Here is a 27,814-nt window from a genome sequence, read left to right as displayed (position 1 = left end):
GGATTTCCAAGCGTTACCTTAGGCATAGCCTTTAGGTGAGCAAGCCGTATACCCCCAAAATAGTATGGAAAGCTAAAGTTTACGCAAAAACAGGTAACTAGTAGGTAGACGTGGGCAAATCTTTGTGGATATAGCTAACATACAACCACAGCTAGCTATTTTATAACAAAAACTATAGCTACCAGCCAGAAAAGTGAAGATGGCGACAATTGTACCGGAAGTTGTGCAGTGCACCATACTGAATTTGAATTTTCTAAGTTGTGCTAACAGTTGAAGAGCTGGCTACAAGGTAGCACACGATTTGGCTATGCTTTGTTAAATTGCTATATTTTTCATTACACACTTTAGTATTTGTCGGGTACGAAGGCCAGTTTGCAAGAATGTAGCTTGCTAGAGAATGTTGCAGTAATGCCGATATATTGAGGTGAGTTTCAGTTGTCCGTTTGCTACCTAGCAAAGTGGTCCAGTTTAACTTAGCTATCTAGCATTTCCTATGGCTAACTAGCTATCCATTTGACGTCGTTTAAAATTAAATGCAGAATGCCATCGAATTTTTATTTCAAGTGTTGGAAAGATAGCTATCAGTTAATATATGTTGCGCGGAAGCGACCAACGAGTATATGGTCTCACAATGTTATCTAACGTTAACTATCTAGTAAGTTAGCTCGCTAACTACTCATAGAATGCTATATTGTTTGTTTAGCTAACGTTAGCTGACTACAGGCTGCGGGCTCAATAAGTTGTGTTCAAGAGGCTAGTTAGCTAGGTAGTTAGCCAAGGCCAATGGACAGCTTGAAGACATGCAGTTGCTAGCTTTAACTAACTAGCGATCAACGTGTTTCTTTCCCCCAAATGTAGATTGACCCTAAATAGAAGATACAGTGGGTTGTGTATGAAATGAATAGCTAACGTTAACATCAATTCTTGCGTTTTTTCCCCCTTGCAGATTTTGTCTTTTGAATATGACCTCGTTACCGTCACCCCAGCAGTACACAGCATCAAGCTCAGCATGCAACATATTACCTGGTGATGGGAGTCAGGTGAGTTTATTTACACAGATATGTTTATTCTCATGAGCATGGTCGTATTTCTATTACAGCGTATTGGATGACTGTCGCTCATATTCCATTCACCCAGTTCAATGTAACATCCATAGGTTTAGGCTACTACATGATACTCACATTTTCCCTATACCAGTCATGAAGTTGCTACAACCTGGCCTTTGAATGAACGTTTACAACATAGGTGCACACTGGTCGAGAGAAATTTGAGGTGACCGACAGTGGCATATTCAATACCACCTTGCACACTCTTGGATCTAGCTGATCTAGGGTGTAGTCATTAGTCCAACAGTTGCAAACGAGAGTTTATATTGGACACATCCAGGTATGTTTATTTTCGTTTCGTTTGCTTCTGTTTAAGAAACGTTTTACAGCAAAATCAGCGGAATGAATACACGCCTTATCACACGTAAACCCAGTTCACTTTCATAGCAGCCATGTTGTATTCCTCCGCATCTATGCGCTCTCCTGCTCTCACCCTTTCCCTTGGCTTGTGGACTTCAATGGACAACACATCAGCTGTATGTGACCAGGCGAAAAACCTATCCAAGCCAAACCATATCATAACCGCTACACACAGCTTACATCGTTGTCACCATTATTTGCTAATGTAACGTCATAGTCAACATAGCTAATAGAACTAACGCGTTAAACCCCCTACAATCATGCAGTAACTTTAGTGTACAGTCAGTTAGCGGTTATAACCAGTTAGCAGTTACACAGTCGGGTACCGGTGGCAATTAAATTGTAAATCCTTACCTTGACTTGGAAGAGTTCCAGTGTTGTTGGGTAGGCATACCCAACTAGCTAACATAGCATCCCTCTGTTTGAGTAGGCTAAGCTAGCTAGCTGCATTTGCAAGCTGTGAGAGAGAGAAAAAATGACGAAATATACATTTCTGTTGAATGCATTCAGTTGTGCAACTGACTAGGTATCCCCCTTTCCCAGCTCATCCATCTTTCACCATCACCTCTGTCTATCTCTCCTTGTGTTCAAGCAAACAACATACATATGCATCTCTCTCTCTGGCATCTCCAAAACTGTTAAACTATTATCTTTCTCTCTCTTTGAGTCCACTACTCACCATATTTTATGCACTGCAGTATTAGCTACCTGTAGCTTATTCTTTCAGTTTTTTTATTTTTTTATTTAACCTTTATTTAACCAGGTAGGCCAGTTGAGAACAAGTTCTCATTTACAACTGCGACCTGGCCAAGATAGAGCAAAGCAGTGCGACACAAACAACACAGAGTTACACATGGGATAAACAAACGTACAGTCAATAACACAATAGAAAAGTCTATATACAGTGTGTGCAAATGTAGTAAGATTAGGGCGATAAGGCAATAAATAGGCCATAGTGGTGAAATAATTACAATTTAGCAATTAAACACTGGAGTGATAGATGTGCAGAAGATGAATGTGCAAGTAGAGATACTGGGGTGCAAAGAAAAATAAATAAATAAATAACATGGGGATGAGGTAGTTGGGTGGGCTATTTACAGATGGGCTATGTACAGGTACAATGATCTGTAAGCTGCTCTGACAGCTGATGCTTAAAGTTAGTGAGGGAGATTTAAGTCTACAGCTTCAGTGATTTTTGCAATTCGTTCCAGTACCGTGTAAGTCTACGGAAGGGGGGGAGAACCATGAGCCTCTTAGGTTTTGTATTGAAGTCAGTGTACCCAGAGGTGGACGGAAGCTAGCTGTCCTCCGGCTACACCATGGCGCTACCCTACATTATTTGCTGATGTGAATATATTTAGTATAGTTTTGTCTAAAAAGGATCAACTTTTAAAACATTTTTATGAAATTCACTGAGGATGGTCCTCCCCTCCCTCCTCTGAGGAGCTTCCACTGATGTTGACCTAAGTCTCAACAACATTAACCACAACCTTTGTACAGAGAATGTATCTGGTTCTGCTAAGGCTAATGCAGGTTCTGTCTGTGGCAGGTGCAGCCTAAAGCCCCTCTCCTGCAGATTCTGCGTGTGGCTGGAGCCCAGGAGGACATCTTTACCCTCAAGGAGGTGAGTGGACACAGTTGGCATGGTAACAGCCCTATAAGATAAAGCTATATTGCACTTATTAAAACGTATGTTCACAAACTGTGTGTGTCAGGTGATGCACTACCTGGGCCAGTACATCATGGGGAAGCAGTTGTATGATAAACAGAGGCAGCACATAGTGCACTGTCAGGACGACCCACTGGGAGAGCTGCTGGAAGTCGAGAGCTTCTCCGTCAAAAACCCCAGGTGAGCGCACTCGCACACCCACAGGCTTATGCTCAGTACACATTATTCTTACACTGTACATAATACACTTATGCTGTATACTTAACACTTAAGTTCAAGTCGACATGTGTCCTATTTTGCAGTCCAGTCTACGAGATGCTGAAGAAGTATTTAGTTGTGCTGAATTGTTCAGGTAAGTGATCGATGCCTCCGTTGCTTGTGAGATTTCCATTTTAAAAAATACAATTTGATGCATTTGAATATGATCCTGCCGGAAACAGGTGAAAGACTAATGCAATGCTGCTTTGTCTGGATTGAGTGTGGGATGATTGTTGATAAGAAATCAATATACATATTTTCTCTTTTTCCTCCCGTGTACAGTCAAATCATCTACGTATAGGGTTTTAATGAATGTTGAAGCTTTAAGAATGATGGTTTTACCAACCAGTGAAGAATCAGTCTCTCTTTGTATTGCCTTCTACTCTATAAGCTCAGTCTTGCTGGTTGGAGGTGAAAGGTGTGCATGTGTAAACTGTAGAACTGGATCTCTCTTGATGTGGAGGTGTTTAACTCCTCATTTGCCCTGCAGAATTCTTCGAAGAAACCAGAGCTACAGTGTACCTATAGTGTTATAGGGAGTGTGTGTGTGTGTGCAGAGTGTGTTAATTAAAGGGCAGGGTGTGTTTTGTGTGTTACTGTATCTCATTCTGAAACACAGACGCTGCAGAGAGTCTTTCTGTGGGCCGTGAGTGTGTAGAGGGCGGAGTGGAGGACCGCGGTCAGGTAAAGCTGAAGCATGGTGCTCAGGAGAAACAGGGACCCTCAAGCCCACCACCTCACCACACACAACCCCCCCCCCCCCAGGGTAGCTCAATCCGTCAGTCTCTTCAAAATGTAATGAGCCATGCGCGCAGCTTCATAGTTGAGATATCAATTGTTCTGGCCAACTGATTTTGTGGTCTTTATCACCATTATCAAAGTTGGAATACAATCAACTGATTTTAAAATTATTAGTTGCATTGAAAATGTAGAGCAGTTGGTTGATTTTCCCAAGTTTATTGAGCCAGTAGCTTGTGTGTTGTGAGGGGAGGGGAGGGCCACTGTCTTCGCAGGTGTTTATGTGTACAGAGTGGCACCGTCTCTGTACATCCCCATCTCTGGCCTGGCCTGGTGGAGTTCCAACATATAACACTGCCGGACCCACCAGCACCACTCAGAGCATGGGGGGCAGAGTCACTGTCTCTGTCTGTCTCAGAGTTCTCTTCTCTGCCCCAAACCTGCTGGAGGAACACAGCTCCTGATCCAGTCTCGTTTCAAACACCCACTCCCCCATCTACCCCTTCCTCTCTCTACCCGCCCCACACCTGGCCCTTCCCCAAACTTGCCCCTCCACGCAATATCTGCCACCTCTCTCTTCCACCGAAACAACAAACCCCACTTCCCCTTCTCCCTAACACCCAAACTGCCCTTCACCCCCTTCACCAACACCGCAATAGTTTCTTACCCCAACACCTCTTGTTTCCACTTAGCATTAGTTGCCTCTAGGCCAATAGTGCATATGGGAGTTTACAGTGAGATATGACTAGAGAAGAATTAATGAATGAATGTTGATCATATGGATAGTGATCAATGGGTTTAATTATCTGTGACTACAACTTTTGTTGAGAAGAGGCATGCAGAAATCATTGACTGATATTATAAATTAAAAATGTAAATTCCCTCAGTCTTTGTGTATTGCAATTTGAAAAATAACAAAAATAAAGATAATATGGGAGGACTGGTTCCTCTTCGTCAAGAAATGCATGCAGACCAATTTAAAGATGTAGTCACTTGTCATCTAATCACGGCATCGTGTTGAATAGTATTCCAACTTGTGTGTGATCATGGAAGATTGAACGCTGCATCTGCGGTGTGGTGTGTCCATACTAATGCTTGTCTGGTTTATGCACACACAAACACCAAGCATGTAGGATTACAGATTAATTTAGGCAGATTGTAGTCAGTCACTCTCTTGTCTCCTTTCATTTTCAACCTTTCTCTGAATGTGTGTGGCTCTGTTGCCCTGTCTGTCCTTATGTGGCCCTCCATTGCCCCAGTACCCATGGACCTATTCCACTGACCTGCCCCCCACCCTCCCTAGGCCGTGCTGTGAAGGAGCTGTGGTTTCGCCAAGTGCCCAGTTTCTGCTCTGTTATCTGATTGGCTCTCCTCCTCCCCTCCTACTTGTGTAGGTGTGTGGGGGCGTGGCCAAGGCGGGCCTGGTTGTGGCCAGTGACGAGGCCCTCCCCATGCAGACCCCGTCTCAGAGAAGACCCCGGGAGCCTGACGAAGGTAAACTCACTCACATGGCTATATATAACTGCTATATTATTTGAGTCCCAACCCCCCCTGTGGCCTCTCCCTCAGACTCTTTAGATGGCTTGCCCCAGTCGGCCTGCAAACGGCCCAAGCTCGATGTCACACTAGACGAGTGGGACCTCTCAGGGCTGCCCTGGTGGTTTCTGGGTAATCTGCGTAACAACTACAGTCGCAGAAGCAACGGCTCTACGGACATCCACACTAATCAAGTAAGAAGAATATGCTGTTTACTATAGTCAGTTTATTTGCTTGTCAAGGGGATAAACTCAGGGAGCATAGTCATACAGTGATCAGATCACACACATCCTGACTGAGGGATCAGCTGTCTCCTGCGCAGGATGAGGACACAGCGATCGTGTCGGACACGACGGACGACCTGTGGTTCCTGACGGAGGGGGGAAGTGAACAGGTGAGCGTGGAAATGAAGGAGGCCGTGCTGGAAGAAGGGAGTGGAGGAGAAGGAGAGCCACCACCTGAAGAGGAGGGAGGAGGAAAAGAGGAGAAGGCTGATAAGGAGGTAGGACTGTTCTCCTGTAGTTTCTATGTTGAGTGGTACATAAACAATTATGTTTTCTTTATAGCTCTTGTACTATGGAGTATTATTTCAGACTATAGCTAGGTTACACCTATACATACACCTATTTAGCAGATGTTATTGCGGGTGTAGCGTAATGCTTGTGTTCCTAGCTCAGTGCAGTAATATCTAACATTACACAGAATCTAAAAGATTGGAATATAGAAATATTAGGATGAGCAATGTATTTTTTTATTTTTATTTTATTTCACCTTTATTTAACCAGGTAGGCAAATTGAGAACACGTTCTCATTTACAATTGCGACCTGGCCAAGATAGAGCAAAGCAGTTCGACACATACAACAACACATAGTTACACATGGAGTAAAACAAACATACAGTCAATAATACAGTGAAAAATAAGTCTATATACAATGTGAGCAAGTGAGGTGAGATAAGGGAGGTGAAGGCAAACAAAATATATATATAAATAAAAATATTAAAAAAGGCCATGGTGGCGAAGTAAATACAATATAGCAAGTAAAAAACACTGGAATGGTTGGTTTGCAGTGGAAGAAAGTGCAAAGTAGAGAGAAATAATGGGGTGCAAAGGAGCAAAATAAATAAATAAATACAGTAGGTAAAGAGGTAGTTGTTTGGGCTAAATTATAGATGGGCTATGTACAGGTGCAGTAATCTATGAGCTGCTCTGACAGCTGGTGCTTAAAGCTAGTGAGGGAGATAAGTGTTTCCAGTTTCAGAGATTTTTGTAGTTCGTTCCAGTCATTGGCAGCAGAGAACTGGAAGGAGAGGCGGCCAAAGGAAGAATTGGTTTTGAGGGTGACCAGAGAGATATACCTGCTGGAGCGCGTGCTACAGGTAGGTGCTGCTATGGTGACCAGCGAGCTGAGATAAGGGGGGACTTTACCTAGCAGGGTTTTGTAGATGACCTGGAGCCAGTGGGTTTGGCGACGAGTATGAAGCGAGGGCCAGCCAACGAGAGTGTACAGGTCGCAGTGGTGGGTAGTATATGGGGCTTTGGTGACAAAACGGATGGCACTGTGATAGACTGCATCCAATTTATTGAGTAGGGTTTTGGAGGCTATTTTGTAAATGACATCACCGAAGTCGAGGATTGGTAGGATGGTCAGTTTTACAAGGGTATGTTTGGCAGCATGAGTGAAGGATGCTTTGTTCCGGAATAGGAAGCCAATTCTAGATTTAACTTTGGATTGGAGATGTTTGATGTGAGTCTGGAAGGAGAGTTTACAGTCTAACCAGACACCTAGGTATTTGTAGTTGTCCACATATTCTAAGTCAGAGCCGTCCAGAGTAGTGATGTTGGGCAGGTGCAGGCAGCGATCGGTTGAAGAGCATGCATTTAGTTTTACTTGTATTTAAGAGCAATTGGAGGCCACGGAAGGAGAGTTGTATGGCATTGAAGCTCGCCTGGAGGGTTGTTAACACAGTGTCAAAAGAAGGGCCAAAAGTATACAGAATAGTGTCATCTGCGTAGAGGTGGATCAGAGACTCACCAGCAGCAAGAGCGACATCATTGATGTATACAGAGAAGAGAGTCGGTCCAAGAATTGAACCCTGTGGCACCCCCATAGAGACTGCCAGAGGTCCGGACAACAGACCCTCCGATTTGACACACTGAACTCGATCAGAGAAGTAGTTGGTGAACCAGGCGAGGCAATCATTTGAGAAACCAAGGCTGTCGAGTCTGCCGATGAGGATGTGGTGATTGACAGAGTCAAAAGCCTTGGCCAGGTCAATGAATACGGCTGCACAGTATTGTTTCCTATCGATGGCGGTTAAGATATCGTTTATGACCTTGAGCGTGGCTGAGGTGCACCCATGACCAGCTCTGAAACCAGATTGCATAGCGGAGAAGGTATGGTGGGATTCGAAATGGTCGGTAATCTGTTTGTTGACTTGGCTTTCGAAGACCTTAGAAAGGCAGGGTAGGATAGATATAGGTCTGTAGCTGTTTGGGTCAAGAGTGTCCCCCCCTTTGAAGAGGGGGATAACCGCAGCTGCTTTCCAATCTTTGGGAATCTCAGACGACACGAAAGAGAGGTTGAAAAGGCTAGTAATAGGGGTGGCAACAATTTCAGCAGATAGTTTTAGAAAGAAAGGGTCCAGATTATCTAGCCCGGCTGATTTGTAAGGGTCCAGATTTTGCAGCTCTTTCAGAACATCAGCTGACTGTATTTGGGAGAAAGAGAAATGGGGAAGGCGTGGGCGAGTAGCAGAGGGGAGGGCAGTGCTGTTGACCGGGGTAGGGGTAGCCAGGTGGAAAGCATGGCCAGCCGTAGAAAAATGCTTTTTGAAATTCTCAATTATAGTGGATTTGTCGGTGGTGACAGTGTTTCCTATCTTCAGTGCAGTTGGAAGCTGGGAGGAGGTGTTCTTATTCTCCATGGACTTTACAGTGTCCCAGAACTTTTTTGAGTTTGTGTTGCAGGAAGCAAATTTCTGCTTGAAAAAGCTAGCCTTGGCTTTTCTAACTGCCTGTGTATATTGGTTTCTAGCTTCCCTGAAAAGTTGCATATCACGGGGGCTGTTCGATGCTAATGCAGAACGCCATAGGATGTTTTTCTGTTGGTTAAGGGCAGTCAGGTCAGGAGAGAACCAAGGGCTATATATGTTCCTGGTTCTAAATTTCTTGAATGGGGCATGCTTATTCAAGATGGTGAGGAAGGCATTTAAAAAAAATATCCAGGCATCCTCTACTGACGGGATGAGATCAATATCCTTCCAGGATACCTCGGCCAGGTCGATTAGAAAGGCCTGCTCGCTGAAGTGTTTCAGGGAGCGTTTGACAGTGATGAGTGGAGGTCGTTTGACCGCTGACCCATTACGGATGCAGGCAATGAGGCAGTGATCGCTGAGATCTTGGTTGAAAACAGCAGAGGTGTATTTGGAGGGCAAGTTGGTTAGGATGATATCTATGAGGGTACCCGTGTTTACGGAATTGGGGTGGTACCTGGTAGGTTCATTGATCATTTGTGTGAGATTGAGGGCATCAAGCTTAGATTGTAGGATGGCTGGGGTGTTAAGCATGTTCCAATTTAGGTCGCCTAGCAGCACGAGCTCTGAAGATAGATGGGGGGCAATCAGTTCACATATGGTGTCCAGAGCACAGCTGGGGGCAGAGGGTGGTCTATAGCAGGCGGCAACGGTGAGAGACTTGTTTTTAGAGAGGTGGATTTTTAAAAGTAGAAGTTCAAATTGTTTGGGAACAGATCTGGATAGTAAAACAGAACTCTGCAGGCAATCTTTGCAGTAGATTGCAACACCGCCCCCTTTGGCCGTTCTATCTTGTCTGAAAATCTTGTAGTTAGGGATCAAAATGACAGAATTTTTGGTGGTCTTCCTAAGCCAGGATTCAGACACGGCTAAAACATCTGGGTTGGCAGAGTGTGCTAAAGCAGTGAACAAAACAAACTTAGGGAGGAGGCTTCTAATGTTAACATGCATGAAACCAAGGCCATTACGGTTACAGAAGTCATCAAAAGAGAGCGCCTGGGGAATAGGAGTGGAGCTAGGTACTGCAGGGCCTGGATTCACCTCTACATCACCAGAGGAACAGAGGAGGAGTAGGATAAGGCTACGGCTAAAAGCTATGAGAATTGGTCGTCTAGAACGTCTAGAACAGAGAGTAAAAGGAAGTTTCTGGGGGCGATAAAATAGCTTCAAGGAATAATGTACAGACAAAGGTATGGTAGGATGTGAATACAGTGGAGGTAAACCTAGGCATTGAGTGATGATGAGAGAGATATTGTCTCTAGAAACATCATTGAAACCAGGTGATGTCATCGCATATGTGGGTGGTGGAACTGAAAGGTTGGATAAGGTATAGTGAGCAGGGCTAGAGGCTCTACAGTGAAATAAGCCAATAAACACTAACCAGAACAGCAATGGACAAGGCATATTTACATTAAGGAGAGGCATGCTTAGCCGAGTGATCATAAGGGTCCAGTGAGTAGAGGTTGGTTGGGGTCACGGCGATCCAGACAGCTGGCCGGGTAGCTGGCTATCGGTAGCAAGATAGCATAGGATGGAGGTCTATTTTTAGTCACCTCGTGCGTTTCCGTCGGTAGATTAGTGGGGTTCCGTGTGGTAGAGGGGATCAATCCAATTGGCAAAATAGATATAGTTATAGTGACCCAAGAAAAATTGTCCGATATACTTATTCAGATAGCAGCCGATAAGACAGCTAACGATTAGCGGGCCCCAGATGAGCGTTCAGGTAACGTCGCGACGGAGGTGCCAGTTGGATAACTCCCTCGGGCAGATAACGTCGGTAGTCAGTCGTGAAGGCCCGGTGGGGCTCCGCATCGGCAGTAAAATGGGTCCGGATAGGTGATTGTAGCCCAGGAATGGCTGATGGAACTCTTCAGCTGGCTAGCTCCGGAATAATTTAAGTTTGCTCCGGGATCGACGTAAGCCAATAGTCACACGGTTTGCAGCTTGCTAGCTGCGAAATCAAGGTGTAAATGTCCAGAGCTTGCGGTTGAAATCCGGGGATATTGAGAAAAATAGGTCCTGTATGTTCTGGTCTGAGTCGCGTTGTACAAAAGTGCCGATAGATTATCGAGCTAAAGGAATAGCTGATGACCACAAAACGTAGGTAGCTGAAATACTAACGTTAGCCAGTAAACCGGCTAACTTCTGGGTAGTTTCAGGTTAGCTTCTGGGTAGTTTCAGGTTAGCTTCTGGGTAGTTTCTGGTTAGCTTCTGGCTAGTTTCTGGTTAGCTTCTGGCTAGCTTCTGGCTAGCTTCTGGTTAGCTTCTGGCTAGCTTCTGGCTAGCTTCTGGTTAGCTTCAATTGTGAATTTTCAGATTTGAGGTAAATAATACTTTTTTTTTCTGTAATTGGTGAGGCGGGTTGCAGGAAAGCTTTTTGTAGTTGAGTTCTTGGATAATAAAATATATAAAAGATATGCGAAGAAAGGTGTAAATATATATATATACACAGGACACGACAATACGAGGACAAAATGACGTCTGAACTGCTATGCCATCTTGGAAGGATGAGTGGCATTGACTAGAGTACAATATATACACATGAAATTAGTAAAACAGTATGCTACCTTATTAAAGTGACCAGTGATTCCATGTCTATGTACATAGGGCAGCAGCCTCTAAGGTGCAGGTTTGAGTGACTGAGTGGTAACCAGCTAGTGACTAAGTTCTGTGCAGGGTGTTAAGGCTGCGAAGGTTCAACTGAGATAGGAACAATAGCACACTTGAACTTGGTTAAAATAATTGTTTAATTCAAAAGTTAATAAATGGCAAATGCAATTTCCGTATATACGGGTTCACTGCACCACCCCGCAGGGTGGAACAAGGAACTGACTTGTTCCTGACAAAGATATTATAATATACTCATGACAGAGATAGTTCCCGCTTCCGAGCCGGCCTGTCAGAGTAGAGACTGGGCGTGGTTTAGACTCACCCAGCCTATCGCCGGTGTTGGCGCTTAAGCTAGTCCTAGCCCCTTAGCGCATGTGATGTCCCGACGCTGTTGCTGTGTAGATTACGCTCCCTCACCCCAGAGACTGAGGTCAGACAGCTCTGCAACATTGTCTGAGCTATTTGCACCTGTATACAAAGCCCACTGTTCTCGCTCAAGGCTAACCACAGCTTCCCAGCACACTTATCTGGGGCTAACTGTTACTTCCAGCACACACACACAGACACCCAGGCGCCCAGGCCAACAGTTGCTAATATTCAATCACATTGAGTATTCAATCACAATCACATATAGTATTGGGTTGTAGTGCATAATTCAGAACCTCACAGATGATCTTCGTGTGTATAGTTTATCTGTTATTGTCTATTGTACACCATAGTCAGCAGTCTCCTGATTCACCCCCCTCCCTCTTCATATCTTATGCCCTTGTACATTGTTGCATACACACACATATTTCAGGCTGTGGCCTCATGGTTAGGCTATGAGAACTGTTACTCCTGAGAACAAAGACAGATTGTCAGTCCTACATGAGTCAGTAGCTTAAACTTTAATTAATGCAAAATCCTTCTAGTTTAGTTATTTTAGCACGCTAAGCCTAGCAAAACCCCACAATCCCCCTTTTGACACCTGAAAGGTGTCAACATAGAAATTTTTGATTCCCCCTTTTGACACCTGCAAGGTGTCACATACAATAAACATTTCATCCCTTTTCCATGTGCTAGGTGGGCTCGTTGCCACCCAGGAACTTATAACCTTCTTAGGGAGAGCAGTTTTATTCATAGACCTCTTTTACAGCAAACCATGGGTCATCCTCAGTTAACCCCATCTTTTCACGGTAGTTGGCCTCAGTATCCTCCCCGCTAGCTGCAAGCAGGGGCATCATGCCAGAGGCCTTGGCCGCATCTGCAATAGATTTCTTGGCACAAGGTAAAATGCAAGCAGTGCAACATAGTAGCATAAGAAACACGACTACTAGGGTCAGAAATCCAGTAACCATCAATGCAGTGTACTCACCAAACCAGCCACCCAGCCAGGAGAACAGTCCACTCTCCTCCACACCTGCAAGACCCTTCATCTCCACAGATAACTTTTCCAACCCGCTCAGAGCTTTTGAAATGCTCCCATCCAGACTGATATTGTTAGGGACAAACGTGCAACATTGTTCTCCAAACATTGTACAAACACCCCCCTGGTTGGCCAGAATCATGTCTAGTGCTAGTCTATTTTGTCTAGCGGTTCGAGAGGTGGCATCCAATTGTTCAGCCATCCCCGTAAGTGCAGTGTGGGTGTAGTTAACAAATCATTGTTGATTATAGTAGATATAATTGATCCAGGCAGTTTGCTTAGCATCAACAATAGCTGGGCCAATAATGGGCAACAAATGCCACAGGCCATCATTCCTGTTTAATGTCTGGAATTCGTGGGGGACCCCTATTGGGACCCCAACAGGTTGGTGTGGATGTTATCTGTACCCTCGGACCAAGGAGCGTCACGTTTCTGCCGTCTCCTGGGTTGGTCCCGAGCCTCTGTGTCATGTGCAGCTCCCAGGGGTTGGTTAGCTGTAACCTCAATAATAGTCAATGGTGTTATCAGACTGGCCAAAGCACATGTGCCCTGCCAGTCTCCTTTCAAAATGGGGGTCAACCGCCTGGCAGGTCCACACATCCACCATACATCAGCAACACCTCTAGTTTGGTTCAGCCCTTCAATGGGCCAGGTGGCATTAATAGTGACATTAGTGATGCAGTCAGTAGTAGGGAGCCTCCCATAGTTTATACCTCTACCTGTACCAGTGTTACAGCTGTAATTTCCCCCATATGCCTTAACCCCCCATGGTGTCTTCTGGGGAGGGACTTCTGGGAACACAAGACTCAGAGTTTTACACAGGGTTGAATTTGGCTTAAACTTTCCAATATGCACATCCAACCTTCCCCATTACTTAGGGCAAATGGGTGAGCAGCCAGAATAGGTCTGGCATGTCCACATACGACACAGTCCTTTCTATGAAGTGTTTTGGCTGTATACCTCATATAGGCCAACCACATATTCTCCCTTCCCTCATAACCAGTTTCAGTCTCCAATTGGTCACTATCTGAGATGTCTTTTACATGTATTACCTGTACCGGATTGGAGAGCTTAGGTGATGGTATGGGACTTGGTCTTGAAGTGGTGGAGGAGGTCGGCTGAACCTGGCCTGTTGGAACTGGTGGTGGTTCCGGCAGCACTGTGACGGTAACCATCCCCATCGTATCCCAATCAGACAGTTTAGAACGACCAACAGTCCTGTAAAGCCCCACCCTCTCCCAGAGAACACATCATCAGCCAGAGATCAAGCAACACTTTCACTTCTATGAACGTACACAGTGATGAGAGGGCGGGGTCAGGGAATCTTCAGTAGAGAGTTGGCCCCCAGTACCCTGTTGGTTCTGGTTCTGCTCCTACCCCTGTGATTGTTCGACAGTGTCAGTGTGTCTCACCCTCCAAGTGCGATATGCCCCCAGGTCGAGCGAATCACCTTCTCCTTTAATTCACCTGTAATGCATAAAATCTTGGACATACAGGTTTGGTTAACAAACAGTTTCTCATTTGTTCTATCTGATTATATATTTAACTTCTATGCCTATTTGTTAGCTAGAATTAAAAAAAAAAAAAAAATTATTAGTTTATTATCCAGTAGGCCCCATCCTATCCTAGACCACAATGTACCCATCCCCCTTTTGATACCTGGCTCTGCCCAGGTAACAAACTTACCTATACTAAATAAAGACTTAGGTAAGATTAGTAAAATATTCTTATGTTCTACATTATCATGTAGGAACGCCCCTTTCATTCGCCGCATATCCAATTCTCCCTTGGGCGTCCATTCATATCTATCCTTTTCCAATTCTCTGTCAAGTGACTTATCTACTTTAAAATGTATCTGTGCTGCTTATATATGTTAACTCTTTTCTCTCCCATCTTATTTCACAGCCTACCTTGCTCATTTCCTGGTCCCCCCTCTCCACTCTGCTCTCAAACCTTCAAGGTCTCAACAGTGCGGGGTAGACCCCTCTGTCTTTTTCTCATAATAGTCAATAACAACTATGTGTTCCTTTGAAATATTAACTAAGTGTCTCACTGTTTTGACTTTATCTAAAATCATGGATTTAAAAAAAAACAACAACGTCTTATAGTGTCAATCTCTAAAGTCCTTACATAACCTTAATCAACTTATCTCCATCCTATCAATAATCCTAAATCATCACATATGTCATGTACCCCTGTCAATTTGAATACTATTTAAATAAAAATCTTCTAATGGCCAAAACAAACGCTAACCATATCAAATCCTTTCTTTACTAATAAGCTCTCTCCCCCAAGAGTCCACTATATTTTATTTAACAATAACATTGGTTATCCTTAAACTCAGTCTCATAAATAATTAATATATGTTTTACAGTGTGGATACCTTACCCACAGTAAATTACCCCTCATAAGAACTGAAACTTATTTCTTTTCATTAATAATTTAAATGCTTATGTATTTTCCTGCCCTATTGGCTTAAAATATCTCCTGTTCAAACCTCAATGTATCATATCTTCCCCCATTTATTATCGATGACAAATGGGATTTTTTCTGTTGTAATACCAAATCAATAATAGCCCATTCAAAACCTTCATAGCCAATGTTTAAAAACAGAATCCTGAACCACTTCCTCTTTCTCCCTAGAGTTTATTCCCCTGCTCCCCATAATTTGTCCTACCTCAATTCCACTTTTTCCTCTGTGGTTCAAACTACAATTATGTTCAAGAGCTATAAACTCCATTATAATTAATTTACCTCAAAACTAGTATCCCAAATGACCACAAATTCATTATCTTCACGGCCCCCCCCCTGTGGCTGATCAGACCACCTGGGAATGCAATGAAAACCGGTCAAAGGTTACACCACCCCCTTACATTCGTGTTCCATACCATGTCTAGACATACTAAAGAACCCTTTATCTTAAAAAATTCCCTTGTCTAATTAAAACTCAGAAAATAAAACTCCTAATATTCCATATATGAGTGTACCCCTTTAAGATATCTTGTCTCTGGGAACATGGAAAACCCTTAACCCAAACGTTTACTACAAAAACAAAACCTAATAATTATGATAATACCCTCAAATCATTCGTTTTAAATTTCCTCGATGTTTCATGTAACTCATTCAGTCTTTCTCCATATTTTCTCCCCAAAATACTTTATACCCTGCCATTACACTCACACAACTGTGATAAACGTGTACTGTCCCTCTAAAATAAAACACTCCCAGCCATACCAGTTTGCGGGCCGTTCGTTGTTGCCCATAATGAAAACAGATCACGTTTAGAATACGTTTACTTCTTGTTCGAATTCCCTGGTGTTACCTAACCAAAAACCAATAACTTTTAGCCACTTTTGAAAAGTGACTCAAAGCTATAATGCACGCATTTTCCCTCTAAATGCTGGTTGCATAAGTGCATCGTGAGTTATGTCAACAACTAGCGCTCAACCTGTGTTCAGAACGCAGCAACTTTCAACGAACTGTAAATCATTGTTGACTAACTGCAACAGGCAATAGTACGGGTTCGATAAACCAAACCCAATTTATCACAAAGGTTGGATCTTGAATAGAATTTACAACGTCAATCAACATCTCTCAATCAAAATTATACTGCCAGAAGTACAGAAAATAGTGTACCTGAACAATGGCCAAATCAAATCGAGTAACGTAATTGTGTATCCCACCTACTGACGTTGTTTTACGTCGTTACACAACAAATCATCCTGTCTCTAGCAACGTACCCTGAAAATTAGTAGCCAATACAATACCAAAACTAACTCTCTTATTCATGCCTCTAGGCAAAACATCTACTTACTCCAACTGAGTTTTGCATCAAAACTATCGTATAAGTAAATTCAACTTCTCAACTTTCTCTACTCCAAAGTGTAAATGTACCATATACTTCGCTAAATTTATATCGCATGTCAATCATCCATAATAATTATAACATTCCGATGGGCACAACTGTATCGTATTTCTCCGTTATTCTTTAGAATTCATCAGGTTTAGGTAACTGTCACTTCTACGATTCAGTAATATAAATACGACTCATGTCTCCATACATTATTCATGAAGATCATTGAGGCAACACAACGTATCACATCGAAAGAGCATCGCTATCATTTAGAATTAGATTAGTCTTTCATTTTAACCTAAACAAGTTATTAAAACGTTTCAGTTTATATCCTATACCGACACTAATGACCATATTTTCTCAGGCAAAACATACAAATGGTTTAATTACAATTAAAAGACTCCGATTTTAGTCAGAGCATTTACGGTGAATCGTAGTCAGGTCTCAAGCTTGGGAGGCAGTTATTTAACCCCTGAACTACCATCACTTTTGGAATAAAGGAGCCAATAACCCTATTATAACAATTGTCTGTAGTCGCAAACTCCGGCACCGAGACAATTCCCAGAAAATATTACAATTCAAAGGTCCAAGCTTTCCCCCAGCGAGGATTATCTGTATTCTCTCTACTCCGAATTGGTTTTAATTTTTTCGTTATGTCACCAGCATTCAACCAGGCTCCCCGTCGACTGGGAGCCCGTTGAGCGCGGCAATACTGCCCTCTTCTGTCCATTCTCCGTTTATCTCTAGGGTTGATTTCAAAGTCTTCACAACTTTTTCGATTTGAGCCATATTAGTTATTTATTTATTTTTTACTTATGTTATTTTGTTCTTATCTATTATTACCCGGGGACTAGGGTGTCCGTGACAAATAATGTGAGATTATAGTACGTAGTTAATGTGTGACTTAAGTATATATGACTATGTAATCTACATGCATGACCTCACTTTCTGTTATTATAGCAGCCTGACACAATACATACATAAAAGTTCAATCATAAAGCAAAACAGGCATACCGTGTGACTTATCTTATCTCCAACACGTCTTATTCAATCAGTGAACTTATCTTATCTCCAAAAACACTGCCGTTCGGTCATGCACATAAAACCCAACTTATCTTATCTCCAGCGTAATTGCTGTTCACTTGTTACAGGGAACATGTCTTATACAGTGAATTGCCGTCTAGGGACTACCTAGACTTATCTTTCTCCAATTCTTCTGCCTTTCCCTGGACTGTGTTGCCGTCCACTTTTAACATTAAGCGACAATTTATCTTATATCCAACATACCATGTAAATACATGAAAATCCGTGAACCCAGTATATTGCCGTTCAATATTAGAACTTATCTTATTTCCAATATCCCGCCATTCACGGTGGTTATGTTGCCATTGTCCTCACTCACTTCCCTAATCTTATAGACATTTGATGAGACAACCCTAGCTTACATACATACATACACACATTCAGGCTTTTAATTTCACTTCATACACATACAGTCATTCCATTGTTATTCTGTTGGCCAACTGAAAATGCATTCGCCATTAAGTAGTACGTAATTAAATAATACGTAATTAGTTTTACCCTTACTTTACTGTAATGAACATATGGTTCGAAAATTTAGTAACTTACACCAGTTAGGTTTTCTCACAAAATAAATTTGGTTAACGCCAATGTGCAGAATTTTAGTTTTGAAACAATAGGCATCTGCTTACCTGTTTTAGTAGACCGGTCTTTTTGTGAGAGGACCCCGTCTGGCGACAGTCTCGGCCAAAGGCTGGCGCAATGTCCAGCGAAGTTCCCTCAGTTCAACGTCGGGGTCACCAATTGTTAAGGCTGCGAAGGTTCAACTGAGATGGGAACAATAGCACACCTGAACTTGGTTAAAATAATTGTTTAATTCAAAAGTTAATAAATGGCAAATGCAATTTCCGTATATACGGGTTCACTGCACCACCCCGCAGGGTGGAACAAGGAACTGACTTGTTCCTGACAAAGATATTATAATATACTCATGACAGAGATAGTTCCCGCTTCCGAGCCAGCCTGTCAGAGTAGAGACTGGGCGTGGTTTAGACTCACCCAGCCTATCGCCGGTGTTGGCGCTTAAGCTAGTCCTAGCCCCTTAGCGCATGTGATGTCCCGACGCTGTTGCTGTGTAGATTACGCTCCCTCACCCCAGAGACTGAGGTCAGACAGCTCTGCAACATTGTCTGAGCTATTTGCACCTGTATACAAAGCCCACTGTTCTCGCTCAAGGCTAACCACAGCTTCCCAGCACACTTATCTGGGGCTAACTGTTACTTCCAGCACACACACACAGACACCCAGGTCCCGTGGATTGGCACGTGCTCCCTCTGCTGTCTACTGAAGTCCACGATCAGCACCACTCCTACAGGGCCCTCACTTCCTCCCTGTAGGCTGGTCTCATCATTGTTGGTAATCAGGCCTACTACTGCAAACATGATGATTGAGTTGGAGGCGTGCGTGGCCACACAGTCAAGGGTGAACAGGGAGTACAGGAGGGGTCCCTGTGTTGAGGATTAGCGTAGCGGTGTTGTTTTCTACCTTCACCACCTGGGGGCGGCCCCTCAAAGTCCAGAACCCAGTTGCACAGGGCGGGGTTCAGACCCAGGGCCCCAAGCTTAATGATGAGCTTGGAGGGTACTATGGTGTTGAAGGCTGAGCTGTAATCAATGAACAGCGTTCTTACATAGGTATTCATCTTGTCCAGATGGCAGTTATCTTTGCTTTTATTGGGTACAGGAGCAATGGTGGACATCATGAAGCAAGTGGGGACAGCAGACTGGGATAGGAAGAGATTGAATATGTCCGTAAACACTCCAGCCAGCTGGTCTGTGCGTGCTCTGAGGACGCGGCTAGGGATCCCGTCTGGGCCGGCAGCCTTATGTTGGTTAACACGATTAAATGTCTTACTCACGTCGGCCACGGAGAACTAGAGCCCACAGTCCTGGAAAGCAGGCCGCTTTGGTGGCACTGTGTTATCCTCAAAGCTGGCAAAGAAGGTGTTTAGCTTGTCCGGGAGCAAGATGTCGGTGTCTGTGACATGGCTGGTTTTCCCTTTGTAACCCATGATTGTCTGGAGTCCCTGCCACATACAGTACCAGTCAAAAGTTTGGACACCTAAGGTGTTAAGGTTTTTCCTTAATTTTTTCTACATTGTAGAATAATAGTGAAGACATCAAAACTAAGAAATAACATATAGAATCATGTAGTAACCAAAAGTGTTAAACAAATCCAAATATATTTGAGATTCTTCAAAGTAACCACCTTTTGCCTTGACAGCTTTGCACACTTTTGGCATTCTCTCAACCAGCTTCATGAGGTAATCACCTTAAATGTTTTTCCAATAGTCTTGAAGGAGTTGACATGCTGAGCACGTGTTGGCTGCTTTTCCTTCAGTCTGCGGTCCAACTCATCCCAAACCATCTCAATTGGGTTGAGGTCGGGTGATTGTGGAGGCCAGGTCATCTGATGCAGCACTCCATCATTCTCTTTCTTGGTCAAATAGCCCTTACACCGCCTGAAGGTGTTTGGGTCATTGTCCTGTTGAAAAACAGATGATAGACTGCTGCGCCACTTGGGAATAGTGGGACTAAGGCATGGCATCTCAGTGCTAGAGGCGTCACTACAAACCCTGGTTCAATTCCAGGCTGTATCACAACCGGCCATGATTGGGAGTCCCATAGGGCGGTGCACAATTGGACCAGCGTTGTTATGGTTTGGCCGGGGTAGGCCGTCATTGTAAATAAGAATTTGTTCTTAACTGACTTGCCTAGTTAAATAAATCTAAAACTAAGTGCAAACCAGATGGAATGGCGTATTGCTGCAGAATGCTGTGGTAGCCATACTGGTTAAGTGTGCCTTGAATTCTAAATAAATCAGTGTCACCAGCAAAGCACCATCACACCACCACCTCCATGCTTCACGGTGGGAACCACACATGCGGCGATCGTCTGTTCACTTACTCTTCGTCTCAAATTTGGACTCATCAGACCAAAGGACAGATTTCCACTGGTCTAATGTCCATTGCTCGTGTTTCTTGGCCCTGGCAAGTTTCTTCTTCATATTGGTGACCTTTAGTTGTGGTTTCTTTGCAGCAATTTGACCATGAAGGCCTGATTCATGCAATCTCCTCTAACAATTGATGTGTCTGTTACTTGAACTCTGCAAAGCATTTATTTGGGCTGCAATCTGAGATGTAGTTAATTACAGATGTCTGAGGCTGGTAACTCTACTGAACTTATCCTCGGCAGCAGAGGTACCTTTGGGTCTTCTTTTCCTGTGGCGGTCCTTATGAGAGCCAGTTTCATCATAGCTCTTTGTTTTTGCGACTGCACTTGAAGAAACTTTCAAAGTTCTTGATATTTTGATGATTGACTGACCTTCATTATGGACTGTCGTTTCTCTTTGCTTATTTGAGATGTTCTTGCCATAATATGGACTTGGTCTTTTACCAAATAGGGCTATCTTCTGTATACCACCCCTACCTTGTCACACCACAACTAATTGGCTCAAACACATTGAAAAGGAAAGAAATTCCACAAATTCACTTTTTACAAGGCACATCTGTTAATTGAAATGCATTCCAGGTGACTACCTCATGAAGCTGGTTGAGAGAATGCCAAGTGTGTGAAGCTGTCATAAGACAAAGGGTGGCTACTTTGAAAAATCTCTAATATATTTTGATTTGTTTAACTTTTTTATTGTTGCTTATTACATGATTCCATATGTGTTATTTCATAGTTTTGATGTCTTCACTATTATTCTACAATGAAGAAAATAGTAAAAATAAAGAAAAACGCTTGAATGAGTAGGCGTGTCCAAACTTTTGACGGGAACTGTACTCTACGTCTCGTGTCTGAACCGTTGAATTGTGTTTCCACGTTGTCTCTACTGACATTTTGCCTGTTTGATTGCCTTAGGGAGGGCAAAACTGTACTGTTTGAATTTGACCATATTCCCTGTCACCTTGCGGTGGTTTGCACTTTCAGTTTTGCGCTGATGCTGCCATCTACCCATGTTTTTTGGGTTTAGGTCAATTTCCATCCGATTAGCGACAGATTTCCACTCAAATATTCATAAAGAAAATATGCAGTACGTGATGACGTAGTGCACACAATGTACTTTTTTTTCAAGTTTTCATTTACCAAATAAAAATCAAAAGTTTCCATCGCATTTTCAACTCTACTGATAGTTTTGTCACAAACTGTTGCGTTAAATAGCAAATGTATTTATTTTATTGAACTTTTTATTTAACTAAATGTTCCTACTGTTGTCTTGGCATGTGCGCTCTAGCCAACAGTTCCCAGATACAGTGCGGGTTTTGGTTTTAAAACTTTGTTTCTATTGAACATGCCATACTAATAAAGGCATTTTAATTAATTATATGAAGAGTGCCTTGGTCCTCCTTTCTTTTTGATGACAGTGCGGGTAGGCTTATCTTTATGACGAGATTATTATGGATAACACAAAGAATATTTGTTTGTCAAGCAGCAGTCAGGCATCGATCATCATGTCACCAGAATAAGACCCTCAATATTTATTGGAAAGAGACATCAAGTTCATCACTGTGCACTTTCACCACCCTGTGAAGTTCATAACTTATTTAATCTTCAGCCTATTAAACTGCCTTGGTTTCCCAAGATGTAGTGGGAGAACTAGGGCTGTTGCGTGACTGTATTACCGCCACACCGGCAGTCATGAAGGCAGTCAAATTCCACGGTAATTAGGCTTCTCCAAGCTCTGATGCTGCTGCTGGTCATTAGTAGCCTACCAAACTTGCTAACTGCCTGGTACTCAGCACTATTGTCCCCCTAATCACTCTGAAATCAATGCAAATGTCATCAAAAATCGAATCCAACACTTCATGAGAGCTCATGTTGTGTCACATTTCTATAGGCTATGCAATTGCACTAGAAAACAGAGTGATGGCCTTAACTAAAAAGAGGATTCAATCAGCTTTCTATAGGCTATGCATACTATATTTATTTCTCAACTTTCCTAATATTAAGCACATTGCTTTTATTTACAACAGGAGTATAGCCTACATGGCTGGCATGAAAATGAACCATGCGAAAAGTGTCCTCCATTCGCTATTTAAGTGCATAGATTACGTGTTTTGTTTTTTCCCCGCTGCCCCTGTTTCGATACAGGTGCATGATAATGGTCCATTCTAAATCAAAACAAATTTCACACATTATTTACTATATGTAAAGACAAGATTAAATCAAGAATAGTCTGATGGGTGACAATATCAGCCTATCACTTGTGAATTATATATTATCACTTGTGAATGATGCCCAGCATAAGAAACAATGCCTTTTGTTTGTGACTTTGTCGAATTATAGTTGCACACCTCATGTAGCCTAGCCCATAAGCCTGTATATTTTGGTATAAGTTTTGTATCACAACTAAAGTGGCCAAATACATTTTAAGAAGTTATCACATTAATCCGCTTTACAAGGGGTGTAGAGCCTAACTGGCATACATACGCAGTGTGTGCGTTTCAAGTTTGGGGAAGATAATTTTCACCATAAAAATGCACCTTTATAACAAAAGCATTACATGCATAATTTAATTTGATCACTTTTGATAAGGGTGTTTTCCCGCTAATGGAACATTCGCACTTATAGTCTACTACCATGTGCGCATTGCTGCGCTTATAATGTGAAGAAATAGCCTGATAGTTTCTCAACATTTTAAGCTTAAAGTTCTGATCTATTGCTTCAGCCACATTGCGTAGAAAATGTTTTTTGATGATAATTGTTGTATTAATTTGGGATCTATCACATCCCACAACTGTCCCAGACTGTTTGGAATATTTATTTCTCGCACAGAATAGAATAGGTCGGCTTTTGTACTATGGGGGATAGTAGATTGACATAGGCTAGTGCTTTTGCTGTACGTTAGGCCTACTCATCTTGTAGGGCTGACGAAAAGTAAATGTGGACAGTTCTTCCAATATCCACCTCGGAATTGGATAAGGACGTGTGCAGTTGCGTCCCCGATGTGTCTGTCTTCACTTGTAGCCTGTGAGAAAGACCTGATCACGTGATGGAGAGCCATGTGAGTGAGATGGAGTTTCGGAGCGCACAGCACTCAGGCAGAAGGGCACAACGGCCACTGGCCGCCAAAGGCATGGATTTGTTTAGGGTGCATTACAGCCACACAAAGGGGATGCCACCGTGAAATTCTTGGCATTATCAAGTGCTTGTCAAATTGTAACTGATGTGTGTACAGCCTGCGCGAAAAACAAAGCAGAGCTCATGCTTTTTCAAGATACTTTTTTTCAAATCATCATTAGTCGCATCATGCAGCCTTACAATGTATTAAAAATCCAAACATATAGCCCAACGTTTGTATCACAACTAAAGTTACATTAATAACTCTAAATTAAGCATATAGGAATACCTATTTCTTTAACCGCTTAACACAGAATAGCCACATGTGAGCACTCCCACAAATCCTTTGGAGAAAATATCCTTTCTATTTTATTCAGCTTTGTTCAATTGTATTCTTCATACTACAAAATAATGCCACGGAAATCTAAGCAAATCTTGTCTGCTAAATGAACTAGTGTTTGCCCACAGCCATATGGCATAGCCATATTAGGACTTAACATAAGGACAACTCAGAATATGCTATTCTGTTCTTCTGATATAGACTACATTTTCTTCATATCATGCTTCTTTAGACCTGTCTAAAATAAATAATGGATTTATTGTGTTGGTGTAGGCTATATTACATGGATTTATTAGACTTTTTAAAATGTAGCTGTTCCAAAGGTCTGTGTCAGTGGCTTGTGTGTAAGCCAGGAGATGCTAAATGTTTTTATGTTAACAGTCTATTACCGTGAGACCGACAGTTACTTGCTTGACAATCACTGGCTGACAAAATGTCATGACGGCCACAGCCCTAGGGAGGACCACACCAGATCACGTGACTTTACTTCCATAGGATGGTTATTATGATATTTGCGCATAAAGGCATTTCCACCGCCATTTCTAGCATTAATTAATTTTAGAAACAAAAAGTTCCCACCATGCCAAACGTATAAATGATCTGTTGGCATTTATATAATTTAACCGAACACAGCTGTTTTTTTTAATACGGTATGACTTTACTCTCATAAAAACTGTATGGAAACGTAGTTTATGTGACTGAGTGTCTCTCTTCTCTCCTCAGATGCAGGAGGAGCCAGATGAGGAGTCTCAGTGTCTGAGTGATGATACGGATATAGAGATCTCTACACAGGTCCGTCTCCATCTCTGTTTTCCATCTTTTTGTCTCGATCTCTCTTTCGCTCGACTTTGTCTCCCTCTATCTGACTGTCTCTGCCTCTGTCTCACATGACACTGATAGTTCCTTATAGCTAGCTACCTCTTGTCTAACACATTCTCTAACTCTCTCAGGATGCATGGCAGTGTACAGAGTGCAGGAAGTACAACTCTCCTCTCCAGCGCTACTGCGTACGCTGCTGGGCTCTACGCAAGAACTGGTACAAAGACGTCCCACGGTTGGTCCACTCACTTTCCGTCCCCGACATCCCAGCATGCAGTACTCTGGCCCCGCGAGACGACGATGAGGAGGAAAGCGACACAGGCATCGATGTCCCAGACTGCCTCAGGACCGTGTCTGACCCCGTCATCCTGCCCTCACACTCCACCCCTGACCGCCTGCTGCCCCCCGGGGTTCCAGGGAAGGGCAAGGGTCCTAGGCCGCGAGGCCTTCCCAGGGAGGAGCAGCTCTCTGGGGGAGAGAGTCAGGAAAGCCTGGGGATGGAAGTAGAGGTTAGGCCCGAGGCGCTGTTGGAGCCCTGTAAGCTGTGTCGGATGCGTCCGCGTAACGGGAGTATTATACACGGCCGCACGGCTCACCTGCTAACCTGCTTCTCCTGCGCCAGGAAGCTGCACAAGTTCCACGCTCCATGTCCCGGTTGTGGACAGATCATACAGAAGGTTATAAAGACATTCATAGCCTGAGAGGATTGGAACACACAGATGTAATGTACAAGGTTATTTAAAATTGGAACAAGACACAATCCCTTGCATCAAAAGCCACTCATACGCCCCAGAGACACAGAGTATAGCACTTAAAAGAGCATGTTCCCTTTTGCTCTCTGTTGCCTTGTATTGCTTGTATCACACTGCCTCTGATCAATGGCGCTAGTAATGAAAGGTACAAATCCAGCAATGTGTTTCTTGAAGTATCCAACTATATAGTTATCTCTGTGCCACATTTCATGAAAGTCATTTGCTACTCAATGTAACATCATAGGTATTTATTTATTTGAGGGCCAAGCAGCATTGTACATATGAAAACGCAGCTGTCATTGCAGCTAACTTTGACGACAACGATATGTGAGACTTAAGTTTTTGTTCCCGACGGAAGACCTGTTGACATTTGTTTCCTATTGGCCACTGTTGTAAGTGTCCAGAAAAAGCTTTCTGCCGGTTGTCAGGCTGCTGACGTGTTTGCTGCCATACGCTATATTTTATCCCTTAAAGACCGGTCTTCTCTCCCTCGGTTAAGATGATGGTAAGCTAGCTACACACTGGCTGACTACTTCTCCTCCAGTGAGAACAGGTATGAATTCTCATTGCCATGTATATTCATGGAGCCGCAGTGCTTTGGTGGTCCTCCTCTCCTGTTTAGTCCTTTTGTTTTTCTTTAATCATTTCTCTGCAGTGTTTTTTTTGTGTGCTCTTGAAAACGAAGACAAGGGGGATCAAAAGGAGATTTTCGATACATACTCTACGTTTTTGCTGATTTATTGACCACATTTTGGTTGTAAGGCCTATTTTCAAGATAAGTCAATAAGAAACATCTCCTTTGGATACCCTTGTCATCGTTTTTCAATAGTATACATACCCCCAGGGAGAAGTCTTTACCCTGCAGCGCTGATCAGAATGCTTTGTTGTCTTACTGTCCTTGTACTCACAATGCAAGTGAATGTACTCCACAGAACTTTTGCCTCTCTTTTCAAAGTCTAGTTAGTAAAAAGTAGTTAATATTAACGATAATAACCAGTCTGAAATATAGTTGAAGAGTCACATCTATAGCCCTCTATGTAGAGTTGTTGTAAATTAGCCCATCTCAATAAGGAAATACTTTTGTATATATAGTGTATGTGGACACCCCTTCAAATTAGTGGATTCAGTTATTTCAGCCACATCCGTTGCTAAAAGGTGTATGTCATCGAGCACTCCGACATGCAATCTCCATAGACAAACATTGGCAGTAGAATGGCCTTACTGATGAGCTCTGACTTTCAACGTGGCACCTTCATAAGATGCCACCTTTACAACTAGTCAGTTTGTAAAATTTCTGCTCTGCTAGCGCTACCCCGGTCAACTGTAAGTGCTGTTATTGTGAAGTGAGAACATCTAGGAGCAACAACGGCTCAGCTGTGAAGTGGAAGGCCACACAAGCTCACAGAATGGGACCGCCGATTGCTATAAAAAAAAATGTTTGTCCTTGGTTGTAACACACACTACTAAGTTCCAAACTGCCTCTGGAAGCAACGTCAACACAAAAACTGTTCGTCTGGAGCTTCATGAAATGGGTTTCCATGGCCGAGCAGCTGCACACAAGCCTAAGATCACCATGTGCAATGCCAAGCATCGGGTGGAGTGGTGTAAAGCTCGCCGCCATTGGACTCTGGAGCAGTGGAAACGCGTTCTCTGGCGTGATGAATCATGCTTCACCATCTGGTAGTCCGACGGACTAATCTGGATTCAGCGGATGCCAGGAGAACACTACCTGCCAGAATGTGTAGTGCCTACTGTGAAGTTTTGTGGAGGAGGAATAATGGTCTGGGACTTTTTTTTTTATGGTTGTGGCTAGGCCCTTTAGAGAACTTAATGCTCCAATGACATTCTAGATGATTCTGTGCTTCCAACATTTTGGCGAAGGCCCTTTGCTGTTTTAGCATAACAATGCATGGAGCGAGGTCCATACAGAAATGGTTTGTCGAGATCGGTGTGGAAGAACTTGACTGGCCTGCACAGAGCCCTGACCTCAACCCCATCGAACAGCTTTGGGATGAATTGGAACACCGACTGCGAGCAAGGCCTAATCGCCCAACATCAGTGCCCGACCTCACTAATGCTCTTGTGGCTGAATAGAAGCAAGTCCCCACAGCAATGTTCCAACATCTAGTGGAAATCCTTCCCAGAAGAGTGGAAGCTGTTTGAGCAGCGAAGGGTGGACCAACTCCATATTA

At 43.1% G+C, this 27,814-nt stretch overlaps 1 protein-coding gene across 1 annotated transcript; it reads left to right on the top strand.

Annotated features, from left to right (window-relative positions):
• Positions 1-256: 256 nt before the first annotated feature.
• Positions 257-26,891, top strand: mdm4 (MDM4 regulator of p53). Its single transcript, XM_039015913.1, has 11 exons — positions 257-424; positions 947-1,040; positions 3,016-3,090; positions 3,182-3,315; positions 3,438-3,487; positions 4,013-4,077; positions 5,526-5,625; positions 5,701-5,861; positions 5,990-6,169; positions 24,775-24,843; positions 25,002-26,891. The coding sequence occupies exons 2-11, from the start codon at positions 963-965 to the stop codon at positions 25,569-25,571; spliced, it is 1,482 nt and encodes a 493-aa protein (XP_038871841.1). The 5' UTR covers positions 257-424; positions 947-962; the 3' UTR covers positions 25,572-26,891.
• Positions 26,892-27,814: the final 923 nt, after the last annotated feature.

Source organism: Salvelinus namaycush, chromosome 20 (genome assembly GCF_016432855.1).
Source record: "Salvelinus namaycush isolate Seneca chromosome 20, SaNama_1.0, whole genome shotgun sequence".
NCBI classification, from domain to species: Eukaryota; Metazoa; Chordata; class Actinopteri; order Salmoniformes; family Salmonidae; genus Salvelinus; species Salvelinus namaycush.
The sequence above is the reverse complement of the archived record's forward strand: the minus strand, read 5'-3'. Positions and strand labels throughout refer to the sequence as shown.